A 17,254-nucleotide genomic window follows, 5' to 3' on the forward strand; every position below is an offset into this window, starting at 1 on the left:
GGAAACGCACATAATTTATAATCCTTAAGACTCATATAGGTAGCAATCTTAGCATTGTTAATAATTGATGACTGGTGTAAAAATGCACAAGGATGGCTGTAACAAGAAAAGAGTGTGTGCCTGGTTTAATGCACATTGCTTAGAATTTGTTTGCAATAAGTTGTGCTTGAGGTGCTGTTTTCCTCCTCCTGATTGATTGAGACACGTCTATTGATTTGTGAGTTGTACATGCCCTGCCTGCTTTTGTGGTCTAGGTGCGAGATCCTCAGAGCAGTGTTTACTACTAAGATGTAATCAGGTAAATCTGTAACAATGAAAAACAGTATCAGCTATCCACTATTTTAAACAAATCAAATTAAAAAAGCATTTTGGAAATGTGTAACGGTCTTTGTGGCCATTTTGTCTTGTCCTTTTCAGAGGTGTTTCACATTCATGGACCGAGGATTTGTTTTCAAGCAAATTAACAATTACATAAGCTGCTTTGCGCCTGGAGATCCAAAGGTAATTTTTATTTAGAAGTCATAGTAAAGGCTTATTGTACTGGGAATGTGAATTTGGTAATGTTGCAGAAGTCAGTAAGACTGTGGATCAAGGCAGAAGCTACTGGATCCAACCATAGGGTTTGAGGCCTTTTACTCCTGATATCCTAGGGTCCGACCTACTGTGGGTCTTGAGCAATATGACCTGGTACCCCAGTACTTGACTCTCAGTGGTAGCTCAGGTCGAGCAGTCCAAGGCTTCCCGGGTGGGAGGTAGACATGGGGCGGGGGAGGGTATGAACACAGGCTCACAGCTCAAAATACTTGCAACAGCAGCAATAAATGACTGACACCAACACAAAGTAAAATACCTTATTGAAAAACTTTGCGCACAGTACCCTGATTTCAGTGCTCTAATTTTTAACATGCTGGTTCCGGAGTCCCACTGCCCTCTTGGTTGTGGTTTTTCCCCATTCTCTACAGGCAGCATTCAGGTTAAGGCACACTATTAGTCCGAGCCCCAGGAGTCCCACCCTGACTCCAGTGTTCCAGCGCTGAAGCACTATATGCCAGGCAAGTTCCCATGGGGCCATCTGGCCCATAAATTAGTCTTGCCCACACCAGCAGGACCTGCATGATAGGAATCTCTAAGTGTGGCTCCTAGGCAGGCTCTCAATCTGTAACTGCTGTTTCTGGTGAGGTATTCACATGTGGCCCCGGAGTCCCAGCGGTCCGGTGTCCTTTAGTTCCTCTAACATGATCCTGTGCAGGCAACGGCCGGAGGGATCCTCGATATTCCTCCGATGCTGTTAAGTTTCCTGAGATCATTCATCAGGTGGGGAGGGGGGATGCGATGGTGCTGGTCCTGAGTTGGTGCTTGGGCCTGCACGGATCACAATGGCGGCCTCCTCTAAATGGCAGTCTTGAACAGACCACACTCCTTTCCCTTTACCCCCTTCTTCCGGCCTCCCAGCATAAGGGGTCACCATCCTTGCTCTGCACACAGGCTATGGCCCAATCGGCACAGCAACAATCTTTGCGGCAGCCCCACCTGGCATGCGGGGCCGCAAACTTTGCAGCACAAATGGGCTACGGCCTGATCAGTGCAGAAACGTTCACAGCTCACTTCATGGCGGTCCTCCTCTGGTATACTGGGGTCTCTGGCTTTAACCTGCACACAGGCAACAACCCGATCGGTGCAGCACCCAATCCCCTGCTGGACCTTGCTCCCTCCAACACTCTCCTCTTTTTGCTCCCACTCCTGGTCACAGGCAAATGTGTGGCAAAGCTTCTCCTCCTTGCACAGCCCGATTGTCTGCTTGACAGTTGACCCAAATGTGATTTAGAGTCTGAGTCTTTGAAGCTTTGTTGGGTTCTACTTCCTTTCTAAGTGCCCTCTCCTCTCCTCTGCCCTGCCCTTCCTTCAGAAAGCAGTCTGTCACAGCAAGGGCGATTCAAAATCTGATAGCTCCAAAACACAGGCCACAGGAGTGACTAGAGGTTCAAGCCGGATGTCAGTCACAGTGATAAGTGCATCAACACTTTACCCCAGGGCCTCAGCCCTGCTCTTTAAGATTCTCTCATCAGCCCCATCTCCTTCCTAAGATGTGTCCAGGCCCCTTCCCAGAGACCTCCCTCTGGATCAAAGAGCACCCTTTTGGCTCTCCCCTCTTCCAGTGTGTTCCACCTAGCTCACAGGAATGCAGCAATCCTCAAATCTGTCTGGGAGGATTCCTCTACGCCCTCATGTTCATCCAGAATGGCACCCAGAATCTTCCATGCATTGGACCATTCACAGTCACACATACTCCCAGCACATAGATATTACATACACACACTGCACAACACTACATCTTCCATATATTGCACAATTCACAGGCACATATAGACCCAACATATGTATAACACACATGCAATGTGCAGCACTGCACACCAAACTGATGTAGGTCTCGGGTGATTTAAGCACACAGCAGCAGAACTTGAAATAAGCGTACCTGTAGGCTTCGCTCCAGTGAAACAGATAATAAAACCTATTCACTCATACTGATCACTACACGGCATGCTGCAGCTCGTGCTGCTTAACTCCTGACAAAGGCCGTAGCCTTTCACCACTATGAGGTTAGCGCTTAGGGCGCCCCTCCTTGTCCACAAAAACTGCAATATGTGAGATAGGCCTAGGTCATGGTGCACACATGTGATCCGTGTTCGCACATGACAACAAAAATCAGCATCACAGATCCAGACATCCTTACAGTTGGAGCATGTAGGGGTGCACGTCCATCACCATGCGAGGGACTGTCTGGACCCAAGAGATGGGCAGTGCCACTTTCACAAACTGTCTTAGCATTGTAGCCCAAAAGCATGAAGTTTGAAGAACAGAACTAGCGTAGAATGTTTGGGGCAACAGAGGTGGGAGACGGTGATGTAGCAACGATTTTGTCGTATCCAGATTAGTGCATTGGTGTAGGGGTCCTTCTCACCCCTTATGCAGTATTGCAGCAGAGCAATAAAGAACATGTCATCTTCAGGGATGTTGTAACAGGAGTTGTCTGTTTCTCTTCTTTTGTTTACAATCTTTTTTTTTCTGCAGACACTTTTTGAATTCAAGTTTGAGTTTTTACGGGTAATCTGCAATCATGAACACTACATTCCATTGAATCTTCCAATGCCCTTTGGGAAAGGCCGGGTTCAGCGATACCAAGGTAACTATGACTGTTATCAAGACACAGCTTGTCTTTATAGGACTCCTTTCTTCTCTTTTACGTCTGAGGCAAAGCCTCTTGAATGTTGAGAAGCTATAGGTAATCTTAGGTGTGAAAGGTATAGGTGTAGCTTGTATGGTACTTCTCAGTCCGGTGAGGTGAAACCCGTGTGATAGTTAGGTCTTGTGCAGTTGTATAGCGTGTTACTACTATTTGTATGATCATGTAGAGCTTTCCGAATCTGAGAGCCGTTCTGGGTTGGTGTGTAAGTAGGTGGTTGACCCTGTATATCACTGTGTTTCATATTATTTAGAGATCAGTATCATTAAATAGTAGTTGGTGAGGTTAGAATAGATAATGCATTATTTAATGGTTGACTACTTTTGATACTGTACAGCTTTATTTTTCTGTTGTGGAAGTGTGTGGAGCATTATGTACAGTGTCGTAGCAAGGGTACCATGGACCCTAACGCAGGCATGGAAATTGGGACCCCTAGTCTCAAGCTGAGGTTTGTGTGAATGTATGTGCAAATGGCATTACAGCTAGTGTCATTCTGCTGGTGCCTGGGATTGATGATCGGCGTCTTGTGTCTGTTATTTATTGATCTATTTACCTACTTTGTGGCTTTGATGCATTGCTATGTGCATCTGAATGTGGTAAATGTGAGTTAATTTCTGAATGTGGTGCTAAGGTGGCAGAGACAAAACCAGGCATATGGCTGGGGCAGTGTGTTGCTAGCCAGATGACTTCAGGTGTTGTGTCTAAGGTGTGCTCTCTGTGTGATGGCAAGTACAAGTATAACTTGATGTGGATGAGCTGTTGTGGTGGCAAGCACTTAGCCAGCTATATAGTTTGGAGCCATGTTGGTGGCATGATTGCACGAGTGATTTAGCTTAGTTTATTTTGTATTCCTATGACGTATTTGTGGTTGATCTAGAGTCGGCAATGTTTGCTTAGTACATCACTGTAGCAACACATCTTTAGAAGCTCATCCAGTAGAAGTGCTTTTATTTTTGTTCATTGTACGCTGCTTTGCTTAATAATTCGAGCAGCATTATTAATTATTTATGCCATCTCATTGTTTCTGTTCCACTGTTTTCCTTCCTTTTTGTTTCACAAATTAGCTTTTCTTTCACCAACTGTGGAGTCGTATGACACTCCTCTAGGTAGGTTGCGCGGTGTGATATTTGCATTTACCTTTCGACTAGAGTTAGCTTTTTTTCGATGTGTGTGTTGTAAGATTGCTGTGAAATGCAACACAATTATCGTGGAATGGTTATCCTCTGTTGACCTCATTTGAATGCTCGCTCAAAACTAATTTGTATTCAAAATGTGTGCTCAGTGCAACTGCCTGGCAGGAAATTAACCTTTTCCAGTGAATATGTTCTGCCTGTAGAATTTTCGATCCTGGAAATAACACCCTATTGAATCAGGAAAGCTTTTGTATACTGAATATGGGCCCTAGGTTGCACAATTGAGACTCCGCGGTACTGATCAGCTCTGCCAGTGCTTCTACATCATTTGTTAATACTACCACATTTTTGTCTTCACTAAATCATTTTCTCCCTTTCAGGCTTTTACGTAATCCGTGTTTCTTCCGCAGCCTTTTGGCTCAAAGTGCAACAGGAATCGGCATATTACTGACAAAATATTACACTGACTGGATGTGGAGTTTTGGCCTCAATGCCAGGGCTCCACCTTGTGGTGTCTGTTGACGCCTGTTTGCCAAACATCAGAGATTTGGCATCAATGCACTTATTCCCCTTTCTGGTTGTACTGGCTGTCGATAGAAACCTCTCCAATTACATTTCTCGACCAGAGCCTGTGACCTCTTGTTTCGTCTCACCCCCCAGACAGCTCAAGATGTCTTTTTGCAAAAAGATCTATTGTCAGTTTAGGGTAGACTATGCGACCATCCATTGCTTGCCATTGGTTGGCTTTATTGTCACCCTCTTTCACTTGTATCTTATTCGTTGGATTGTTTAGGCTGTTCTTTCTCTTCTTGTGTTTGTCTCTTCTCTGGAGCATGGTCACATTACTTGTCTCCTTCCACTGAACACTTTTCAAGCACTACTTTTTTTTTCGTTTTGGTTAAGTACCCCACCCTAAGCTCCACATTTTTGTAACTCTCACCAGTTTGCTTTTCTCGCCCCCCCCCCCACACTTTACTGTGTTGTATGCTTCCTCCTACCTGCGCCCTCCGCGTTGATTCTACCCCCCCTTGTTGCTTCCCTCCACCTGCTTTAAAAAAAGTTTGATTTTTTTTTCTTTTTATTTATAGATAAAACTCAGATCAGTAAATAAAAAGAAAAAAAATTGCCCGCATCATTTTGTAGATGTGTGCATGGTGCTTACGCCTACAAAATCACAGGGCCAGCTTTACCATAAGCTTTTTTTCTTAATCCACTTCATCCATATTGCACAGCACCCGGGATTTCGGGAAGTATTTATTAAGGCTCTGGGGATAAACTACATTGAGGGCAGTTCTTGAGTTGAGGAAGGTTTGTGTTTATACACTCAAGCACCCTCTGTGAGGAACGTGGGCCTGTTTTTGTCCCATAGTTTTATGTTTTTTTGAAGGTGGCATTCTGGAAGACGCATGCTCTTATTTTGAGGTGTCTGAAAGTCGCAATCTTTCTGAGGAGGGAACCTGTGCAGAGTAGAAGAACCTGTGTGTAGGCCTAAAAATGTGTTGATCCTTCCGACAGTACCTGTGTGTTTTGCCAACATACTCGTTCACTTGGTTTGTGTAGAATGGTAAGCTGTAACTTTCCTCAAACAACGTGGTTCTGCTCATTATAGACGCAATTAAACCATGAAAACATTTCTAAACTAGTAGAACATGCATACTTTCCAAAATAGGAGAGAAACAGTTTACCACTACCCTGTGAACAGCCTAATGCTGTCACACATTCCCGCATTATTTTCCATGACATTGAAGACTGCAATCCAGTAACATAGCGCTGTTGCACACCAAACTGATTCTGATTCTCAGCCTCACTGCCAGCTCTTGAAATCGTTATTATCTTAATCTCACCAGTAGTTTTTGTAGAATTAAAATAGCAGGGGTGCCCTGGACCAAGCAGACTATCAAGAGATGGAATATGGGATTCTGGGTGTTCTTGTTGATCTCTAGTTGGTGATGGTTCCACGGTCAATACAAACTAGATTATACTTCAAAGGATTTTGGACTTTTTCTAGATTACATCATGACCTGGTTGGACTGCTAAGATCATGTGCATCTGTAACAGACATTAAGCTGTCGTACCTGTATCACTTCTACTTAACCACTTTACCCCAGACCCGACCTTCTCTACTGTTAGCACTTCCAGGAACTGGCTGCCTGCTGAAACCTCATGCTTCTAGTCTTTTCGTGAAATGAGTCTAGCATATGGTCTGTTCACAGTTATAGAATAATAGAATTAGAAATTACATTTTGCTTCATTTTCAATTGAACTTATTGGAGATTTTTACTAAAATGCAAGCTCCGATGTTATTCCAATAGCCTTTGGAAAGAGCATTATGATGGAAGCAACCAAAATATGGAACAAACTCCTCTTAAACATTATAAACGAGCCCATCCTTCTATCTTTCAGGAAAGCTGTAAAGACCTGGCTGTTTAAATCATGGTAAATTGGCCGTCTGTCGTGATCACACTCACAATCTGAAACAATCAGCCCTTAGACGCCCCTGGGCATTAACACGCTATATAAGTAAAATTAACATAACATAACATTTGATGATTTCCAAAATTGTGAAATAAGTCTGTGAGACTCCTCTTTAGTTGTATAACCATTAATGCTGGAACGCTGGTTCTGGAGCTGGTGCTCAGTGTGGCTAATGCACACTTTTCTAAGGCAATAACTCAAAGCCTGGCCACATTAGCTCCACAATAGATTTTAATCTAAGAGGATGGAAAGTTGATCACTTTAGCAATTCGGGCAGAGTTCTTCAGATTGTGAAACAAGCATTGTGTGACTAACTCGCAGTCGCAATCCTTTTTTATCACTGAGGAAACTGCTGATGATGTGACATTAGACTAAGTCACAGGTGAAGAAAGTGGCAGAACATTTTTCAGGAGGGAGGTAATTGAATGGGGATGTGAGATGGATGCCAAACCGGGTGCATGTGCCTGTCTTTTAAGAGCTGTATATTCCCTCTCCTGTTCCAAAGAATAACAGTGATTTGTAAAAAATTTTAATCGAAATATGGAACAAGGCAACCCGCGTTAGTTCGGTACTCATTGAGGCCTCATGCATTATCAAATTATTTCTCTGCTAGAGCCAAATTCATTGTGAAGCTTTTAAGCCTTGAACATTTTCATTATTTAATCGTACAATTAAAACCAGTATTTCTTCCATTGATATTTTTTTGGGGGAGATTCTTTTAAAATTGTTTTCAGAGAAGCAGCAGTTCCAGCTATTATATCTTAGAATGGTGATTGTGTTTTAATTGAATTAAGGTACTTAGCATTTTACAAGAAATTTCAAAATCTCGTTTGCTCAAGAATAAAAGAATAACCTGCAATATAACTCCTTTGGTCTATCAATCATAAAGAATTAGCCTGCTCCAAGTCTGACATCTGTCCTTAATATACCTATCCGTTGTTTATATCATAAAACAAACCTCAGTAAATTAATAGCTCTAAATTCACTTAATCCTGCAAATATGACAACTAGAATGTAACTCACTATTGTATTTGCTGCTGTTCTTATAGCGAATATGTTAACTCCTGTGCAATATTAAATGTCTCTTGTATAGTACCTGATAGACGTTTGCTTAGTGTGTGTGCGGTAGTTTTTAAGCCAGTTGTTGATTTATCTGGCTTTAACATCTTTGTGCCACGAGGCTGTAGTTCTATTGTAGCGACGGGCCGTAGCTCTAGAATAAACGCGCACAGTGTGCCATCTTCGAAGTTTCTCTCTTTGTCTTGATTTACAACATCAACCCCTAGTTATACATAAGAGGCACTGCTTAATGATGTTTCAGTGTAAGTATAAGTACATATTTCTTGGCTGAAGTACCAATGAAATGCTGTTTTTCTCTCAAGTGATTCTGTATTTTTAAGTCCTAACTAAATGTAAATGTGGTATTCTTCCACTCTTTAGTTACCTCTTGTTCCCTTCCTTCAGATTTACAGCTGGACTTCTCACTGACCGACGAGTTTTGCAAGAACCACTTCTTGGTTGGCCTGCTGCTGAGGGAGGTGGGGAGTGCACTGCAGGAGTTTCGAGAAGTCCGACAAATCTCAATTAGCGTGCTCAAGAGTCTCATGATCAAGCACTCCTTCGATGACCGGTATTCCTCACGGGTAGGTTTATGTCTACATTTGCAATAAAGATATAAACTCACTTGCGTTAAGATGAATTTCAAGAGTTTGCTCTTTATCCTAATAAATTTGTTCTATCCTTTTAGCCCCTTTTTAGGTATCGCACCTGGCGATGCAGCGCTAAGCGCTGTCGCCAGCTAGACCTATTGTCGTCGACTAGGCTCTCAAGGGAGACATGAGATGCGCACGCGGAGGCTGCAGGCCGGACTGCAAACGTGGACGCGCGCATTAACACGCAATGTGCCTGTCCCCCTTCCATCCTCGCAAGCCTCAGCCAATTTCACTTTTGTTTTCCTAATGTGCACGCGCGCTCAACTCTGGATTTTCTAAGCCCTGTGAGCGACACGCTTTTTTTTCTAATAGCCTGTCTTTCCTTATGCCGCACGACGTGAGGAGCGAGCAAGCAAATTGAATCCATTCACATAGGTCACAGCAAGCAGATTTAAATTTAAACAAGATCCTTTCGGCTCCCGCAGGTGCATTCTTCCTTGCCCCAGCTCCCCCTTCTCGTGTAGAGCGCACCGAGGCAGGTAAAGTGAGCTCCTGCCCTCCTCCCAGGGGCCCAATAGTGCCCCTGTGGTGTGAGCGAATCAGTGACGACGGAGACGAATCTCACCTGCCCAAGCGTGGCGCAGGCATAGTGCCTGTATGATGCACAGCGCTCCGAAGACCCGCAGGGCTGGTGGGCGCTAGATCTGGTGGCGCTCGCTCGGTTCACCTGCCGGATGCTCCTTGAATATCTCCCCGGTGCTCCCTGCTGACTCCGGGCCAAGGGTGATCAGAACCATAAAGTCTAGAGGGAGTGAGTGGGAAGGAGGCACCGAGGAAGGGGAGGGCTGGAAGGAGGTCCAGGGAAGGGCCGAGGGAGGAACGCCCCGCCCAAATCAGTGCCTTGTTGTCGGCTGGAGACGGCACAACAATGTGGAAGCCCAGCCCCATTGTGACGTTACAGTGGTAAACAGATAGGCTCTTCACAACAGTGAGCTGACACGCTCCTTGTTGAAGATTTGCTAGAGGTAACAAATTCCCGGGGGAACTGTCACAATTGGATGTGAGGTGAGCAGAGGGATCGTGCCTGGCGGGGAGTTGATCAGCAGCGAAGGAGCAGTTAAAAAGACAAGGCCCTGCGCAACAGTGGGAAGTGAGTGTGTGGCCCCTTGGCGGGCAAAGTCTTGTTTTTGCAGTTAATAGCGCAAACTCGACCAAAAGGAATTACACCGCTTCACATGAGCACTAGTTACGTTACACTAATACATTCATTTTTAGGCACGAGGAGATTAAGTGACTTGCCCAGAATCACAGGTTGTTGAGCGGACGTAGAGACTCGAACTTGTTTCCCCAGTTCCAACGTCGGCAGCTCCCACCATTACGCCACATCCTCTTTATCTTTCCGGTGGCAGGTGTCTTCGATGCTTCCAGAAAATCAGTTTAATTAATACTGAGTGCATTTGCTTCAAACGTTTCATAACATTAGCTTTTGCTGACCCGTGTTAACGTAATCATGTGCTGTAACTTAGTGTTTAAATAGCTTGTAGCGCTATGACACCCCCCTCAGGAGACCTTCCTCAGTGTGGCTCTCCAACTCAAAAAGAGGCCTTTCTGACAGTCAGTCCCTGCCCCTTCCCGAGGCCGGTGGGGATTCTCTATTGCTGGCCCCCTGCAGAGATCTGACTGGACTGGACGCTCCCTTGGAAGTGCGGACCCTGTGACAGCGGGGCAAATGGATGGAACGGGCCTGTGTATTCAGGTGTAGGACTGGCAGCACATGACCGCCATCTGGGTAAGGCCTGAAGGCCTGTGATCATTGCCCAGGGTCGAGGAGAGGGGCAATGGGCGAGAGTGGACGGCCTCACTGAGGTAAACCCGGGGCCCAAACATGAGCCTGGAATTCTATGGTGGAGACACAGAACCCCGTTAGACAGACTGGCACTGCCATGTCTTTAGCCACAGTGCTTAATTTGTAAAATAGTGAGTACTGGTGCCCAAACCTCTGCTCTTATGCGCAGTCGGTGCATTTGAATGTGTACTTCTGTAACGAAACTGGTGCTCATGTAGAGTACTCTGATACCCGATGTCTCGGGTCTAGTTCGTGCTATGTAAAACGCAGGAGAAAAAAGTCTCTCTTTTTCTCGACTACCACATATTATCATTAAATAGTATTTTCACCCTTACTTTACTCGCCTGGGTTGACAAACACCGATTTTAACAAACTCTCAATGGTGCAACTAAATAATTAACTGCGCTTTAAGGAGTATGAGGGATGTGCAACTTGCCTTCCACTGTTTAATCTTATGTCATTTTTGTTTGCTATTTTATATAGTGCGGACTTGGCAAAAAGGTATTCAAGAGTTTACAAGAGAGAACAAAGCACATTCTGGTTAACAAATGACCAGGCGTGAGACGGCAGAGGGGGGAGATGGGATGCCGGCGTTTAGCGGTTTTAATGAAAACAAGTGCACGCGCTTGACAAGAGGCAGCAGAGGGAGGGGAGAGAAAAGGGGGCCTGCGCCTGTTTCCCTTGTGGGAGCCAGCAGGGGCACCATATGTTTGCAAGTTAATTACAAACATTTGGTTTCAAAGCTCACTCCCGGAAGGGAATCGCCAAACCTGCACGCGTTGCCATTGAAGGCAATGGAACGCGTGCATGTTTTTAGGTCAAAAGCTCAATCGATTCCAAAAGGTCTCTCTTGGTGAGACCTAAAAAAGGAACATGCAAAGGAGCTTAGTTCTCCTTAATTAACTTTGTGGACTTTCCAGACTGATATATCTTATGATGGGCTGGCTTTCTGCAGCTTCCGGTCAATGATACAACATGCTACTATGTATCAAACGCCTACGGTACGTCAGAACTTTGAGCCTAGTTTCTCAGTGGTCCTGTATGCACAGAGGAACAGAAGCATTTTTGAGGCAAGTTGCTAAGAAGATACAAAATTGTAAGAAGTTAACTTGCACAAAATTCACCACCGAAAATAAACATTTGTCTCCTGGCTTCCCAAATGAAAGAGAAAATCAGTGTCCGGCTAACAGGGGTGCTGGGTGCGATACACCAGATGGTGTAGGGGCACTTTATACACAACAGGTCAGCCAGAGAAAAATAGAGATCCAAGGAGTCAGGACTAATGAAAAGTGGTGATTACTTTGTTTATTACTTAGTCCAAAATGACAAAGTCTTGGTCTGGATTTAGAGCCTGATTTAGAGTTTGGCGGAAGCTTATCCTGGCACAAATTAGATGGATATAGCACCACTTTTATTATAAGTGCCATAGGATATATTGCTCTTGTAATAAGGCAGACCAGATATATGTTAAGTTTGAGATGGAGTAACCCATTTGCAAAACTCCAGATAAGACCCTTAGTACTAAAAAAGCCTCTGAAACGTGTTAGTGTGTGAATGCATTCCAGGCAACCAGCAGGGCCAGATTGCTTATTATTTCCTCTCCCATTGTAAATTGTCAAGGGGACACCTAACCATAGGTGAGTAGTTTTTGAAGAGCTTTCTTATAATTGTCTGTAGTTTTTGTTACTATTGTTTCAGGGGATTTTTAATACGAAGTTTGATGAGCAATGGAGGGCTGGCTATCAAATCTGACCCTATTCTGGTTAGCCACAGACAATACTAATATAATGTTTGTGATGTGGGTCAACTTAATAGGGGATAGAGAGTGCACACATTTGTTGCAAAAGGAGAATGAGAATGATTTAATGTTGTCAACATGTTTTAGCTGTCAGATAGGTCCTCATCATTCTACAGGACCAGTGCACTCTATGTAGTTGTAATTTAAAAGCATAATCAAAATCACGCCAGCTGCCAGTAGAGACAGAACTGATAAGTTTCATTGGTGAATTCTCCATAGCTGTCCTGTTGTAAGGGGGATGGACTCTTTGTTGTTCTCCATTGGGTTGGGTGATGCTGGGAGATACTGAAAACAAGGATGGACCACTATCCGTCTCGTTTTGAAGATTGATAAAAGTGTGGGTGCAGTGAACACATTTCAAAGGAAATCAGTTGAAAGCCTAACTGGTTTCACTATCACGCGTTAAATGCTGGGGGGGATAGAAGCGCTAGAGAAAGGCTAGCATCCAGAAGTACTACCCCTTGGGGCACCACACTTCATGGTCCTATTCGAGACTAACAAATCACACTCAGGATTTTTTACATTGGGCTGGAGGGGACTCGAGGCTTTGTGAGAAGGAAGGAGGTGGCAGTTGTCATCCACAGTACCATGGGCACCCACTAGACTCACCTGAATATCACAGCAAGCAGTGACTTTTCTGTAACAAGGGAGGATAGAAAAATGAATCAAATACTCATTAACTAGATATACTTTCACAATATTGAGGGAGTCGATACTCGGCATTCAATATTTTTGTGTGATGATATTTGAACTGGATATTCTGGTAGTTCACTCCCAAGGTCCGACAAGTGGAGCATGCCACCACTGGCACGAACAGTCATTAATGCCCTGTGAAAAGTCCAGCAGATGTTCCAGCTACACAATCGCTCAGGAGGACACACTTGGTGTGCCACCACCAGGCCCGCCACCACCAGGCCCAGACTGACCTACAATGGGGTCCTCTCTTTCAACACACAGACAATGCTCGAAATGTGCAAGAGATTCTTTAACTCACGTGTTCTGGGGCATTCTTTATCACCAATTACATTTGTTTTTAGGTCCAGCCTGGCAGCGCATGCGCTGCTCTGCGAGGCTTGCTGTATTTGAGTATGCAATAGAAGCGCCACCCACTCTCCGCCCATATTTGTCACTGGCTTGTGTCATTGTTCTTTGTAAATTATGGCTTCTGATTCGTTAATAGGCTTGTTAATCCCTCCTTAGTGCCGCCGTGTCTTTTGTAACCTCCTATGAGAACTGGTCCTTTTAATTTAGTTGTTACATTGTAATTCTTCTTTAGTCTGTAAGCACTATTTTCTTTAAATAGTTTCTCCTACTGCAGGCACAACATGTTTTCCTGCAACATTCAGAGCACCGCGTGCTTTCACTTTCTAAGCAGCCCTGGACAAAGGCGGCGCTTCTTTGAATAGGTCTCACATTTAGAAGAGTTTGAGCTATTGACATTGTAAATGACAATGCCTTTTATTTATGTGTTAATTAGCCAAACAGATCAAGAAAAGGCTTTGTCATTTACAATGCCAATATTTTAAAATCTCGCAAATGCAAGACCTACTGCATTGCAAAAGCTTGTTATTAGTCTCTTGCCATAACCCAGCTTGTAACATATTTATCTCTAGAAGTGAATTGAATTGCAATTACGATGTATCAGATTGCAAATGCTATATAATTATGGTGCACGTCAGACGGGGAACTAACACTAATTTCGGGGGCTGGGGGGGAAGGGGGGGGGGAGACGGTTAAGTCTTCCAGCCATAGTAGAGTGGCTCTTAGAAGTGGTGAAAACACAACAAAGCCTCAATAACAAGTAACCTGTGGAGTACTTGGGTGCGGCTGCAAATAAACGGTCGCCAGCCCGCAAAGCTGTCTTAGCCCGGGCTGACACACATGACGGGGGTTGGGGGGTGGGGGCTGAAGCCCGGTGGGCTCAATGGGTGTTGCACGCCTGGTACACACATGCAATCACCCGCCAGTAGCCTGAGGTTCACTACATCACACGCACCATTCCCCACTAACGGCCTAGGAATATGCGCGGTCACTAACCTAGGAATATGCACGTTCACTAACGAGTACAAGGCTGAACGGGACTAAGGGCCAAATGCATGAACACATTTTCCCATCGACACAGAATGGGCAAAACCCTTTGATGCATCTGGCCCAGGTACTCTTTTTCCTGATCTCTTATTTTCGTAGCAAATGGATAGCGTGCTACCTAGTGGCAGTACAGCGAACAGCTTCTCATAGGTGTTAACTACAAGTGGAGCCATATCCCATAACAAATAGGTACTCATTTTGCTTATTTATTTGCGTTTTTATATAGCGCGAACTTAGCCCAATGGCATATTTCAGCAAGTCAGATTCGAACAGTCAAAAACATAAATGTAAGCAAAACAATGCAAAAGCGTCAAAACAGACCAGGTCCAAGTGACTTTGAATAATAAGATTATAGTACTAATCAAAGTGTCTTTTAGAATTAAGTATTTTGAGTTCCCTTTTAAAGGTAGCGTGACAGGTGGTTGTGTGAAGGGCTGGAGGAAGATAGTCCCAAACCTTTCTCGCGCTTCCAGAAAATTATTGGTTCATGTGACGTTCTAGCAATAATGTGTGAGGCTCAGGAGAGGGGATTCTGTCTTTCACCGCCGAGCGCTCGAGCACCAGAGCACCAGGCATGTTTAGTTTTTCATTCAGGTATTTGGGAGAAGAGTCCTCCAGGGCTTTGTACGTGATGCAAACAGTTTTAAAATTAAATTGGGCCCTGGTTTTAATGGGTTGGTATTGAAGGATAAACACCATGGGAGTGATGTGGTCACATTTTTCGTGGCCTGCTCCAAATCCAGCCACCGCATGTAAAACTTCTTTGAGTGATAATAAATGAGCGTTTGGAAATCCGGAGAGAAGCGAGCTTCCATAGTCCAGTCTGGAAAGAACCTGCACGCAGGGCACAAGTCCTAAAAAATAAATGGGGGGACTAACCTTGTTAGGCAGTATGCAAGTGACATCATGACGCGTGACATCATGACACATGACATCACGGTGCATGACATTACATGTGGCATCACAGGAGTTTACATCATAGGAAGTGGTATCACAAGCCACACCTTTAATATGAAGGTGTGATGTGTAGTGCTCTGACACTCTGCTTTGGGATGAGTGCTATGCAAGAAAAAATAGTGGTACTTAAATTATTTCAACGCCTCTTCAGGGGTAGTAAGCGCTGAATAAATTACATTTAGTATTATGTAAATACTGGGAGAGACCAACACATCTGACATTCTTACAGTGCATGCATATCTAGTAAACGGAGCCTGAACAAAGTGAAAAGCTCCCACTCTTAAGTATGTTTGAAGTGCTAACCTTTGTTTCCCCTCTGTTGCATATGCTTCTAGGTGTGAGGCTCCTGACTACTCCCAGACAGGAGACTCGAATAAAAGGAGGTCTGATGACCCCTCAAATTCGGCTTTTATTATGGGCCCAGCAGGAGTCTAAAATAAGAAAGCCTGTCCCTGACTGTACGTTGTTGCTTGTTGCAGATGGAAAGTGGACAACGTGCAGGTGCTGCTGAAAGTGTCCCAGTAAACGGAAATTACACCAGGACGAATTCAGCACATTATTTATTGGGGCCCAACTTCTTGGCAGGGTGGACGGGTTCACCCTATGAAAATAGTGGGTAGACACCGTCCACCCGCGTGTACCCCTGACTCGTGCCTTGCCTGCACTTGATTTGGTATGAGCTGTCAGATGCCTCCAAGAAGCCTTAAGTGGAACCGAGCACTATTTGCAATAGCAGGTATTGGCCCCTGTAGGTTAAGTCAGCCTGCGATGATAAAGCCCATAGTATTGGCATCCTCTACAATTTACCTACGTTGGTGTGCATCTTCACACCCTCTCCTTTTTACTGTTGACATTTTGGTTTCAAGTAGCTTTTCTCTGACAGAGATTTTCCATACTGCATAACATCCCACCCTTTTTAAATTCGTTTTCTTTGAGCTGGTTTATCTTAGTTTTTCTACCATTGAAGGCCAATCAGTCTATGCTATAAAGCTTTGGTTCCATACTGTGCCTGCAGTGCGAAAAGGCAGAAGTTCGACATTCCAAATGACCCTCAAGACCTGGCTCTTCGAATAAGCCTCTGGGGCCTGCAAGCACCTTTGATACCCTAGTGGGTGATTAGCCGTGCTTTAAAAATCCTCATTGATTGATTGAAATATTGTTGTTGGTATTGAGGAGCAGCCACCGATGCATGTCAGCTCCCTATATTCTTCTATCATGAGAAGGTATCTATTAGCTGTCTGCCATTGTGAGCCAGGTGACTCACATCCTACAGGTAATCTCCAATTCATTTTGTATAAAAGGAATCTGAGTTATGGGTCCCTGATACAGAGCAAAGCGCAGTGTTCCTCAAAAAACAGTATTTTAGTGATGGATCTTTTCTATGAGCCCTAATCTGCTCGCCGTGATGGAGGTTTCCCACTGAAGGAAAACTCTTTTTCATTGGTAACCCTTGAGAAAAGGAATACACCATGTCACAGATCTGTTCTCCCAGGTACCAAGTGACAAGTTGCAGCCAGATTGAGTCTACATGTTTCAGGAAAGGGATCTTTTTTTCCAGAAGTAGCAGGCGCTCAGGTACTAACATTTCTTCCACCAGAGAGACTGGATTATACAGTCTGGTCGAGTAAAAGTCATTATCTGGGTGCAGTCGCCAAAGCGAGTCATTACACTACTGAGTGAATTAAGTTTCCTCGTGTAAGATCTTGTTCTAGGCATATCACATTGGGCCAAGCCTCTCAACAAAGTAATATTTTTATATTTATTTTTTCGCTCCACCTCATTTGCTAGTGTTATAAACCCTGACACAGTGACTCGGAGCTTTTTAATTTTTATTCGCAAAATGGAATGCAACACACACTTTGTTCCAATGAGCAGTTTATCAATTAATAAGAAATATTTAAATTGCAGCAGGAGCGTCTCAAAATAGGAGGAATTAGGACAGTACTACACATCACACGCAGCTGTTGACTTTTATATTTCTTAGTTATATTTACAATATGAAACATTTCAATAGCACAGTTATCATTTGCTGGGTGTGTGTGTGTGTGGGTGGGTATACTCTAT

At 44.2% G+C, this 17,254-nt stretch overlaps 1 protein-coding gene across 9 annotated transcripts in view; it reads left to right on the top strand.

Moving 5' to 3' along the window:
- DOCK9 (dedicator of cytokinesis 9) overlaps positions 1-17,254 on the top strand; it is a 1,255,128-nt gene that overhangs the window by 817,291 nt on the left and 420,583 nt on the right. For all 9 annotated transcript variants that reach the window (XM_086947866.1, XM_086947869.1, XM_086947867.1 and 6 more), the window contains exons 29-31: positions 418-501; positions 3,070-3,181; positions 8,314-8,492. In XM_086947866.1, the coding sequence (XP_086803992.1) occupies positions 418-501; positions 3,070-3,181; positions 8,314-8,492 (375 nt within the window). The remainder of the gene's footprint in view (positions 1-417; positions 502-3,069; positions 3,182-8,313; positions 8,493-17,254) is intronic.

The sequence above is a fragment of the Lissotriton vulgaris genome, assembly GCF_964263255.1.
Source record: "Lissotriton vulgaris chromosome 8 unlocalized genomic scaffold, aLisVul1.2 SUPER_8_unloc_1, whole genome shotgun sequence".
NCBI lineage: Eukaryota > Metazoa > Chordata > Amphibia > Caudata > Salamandridae > Lissotriton > Lissotriton vulgaris.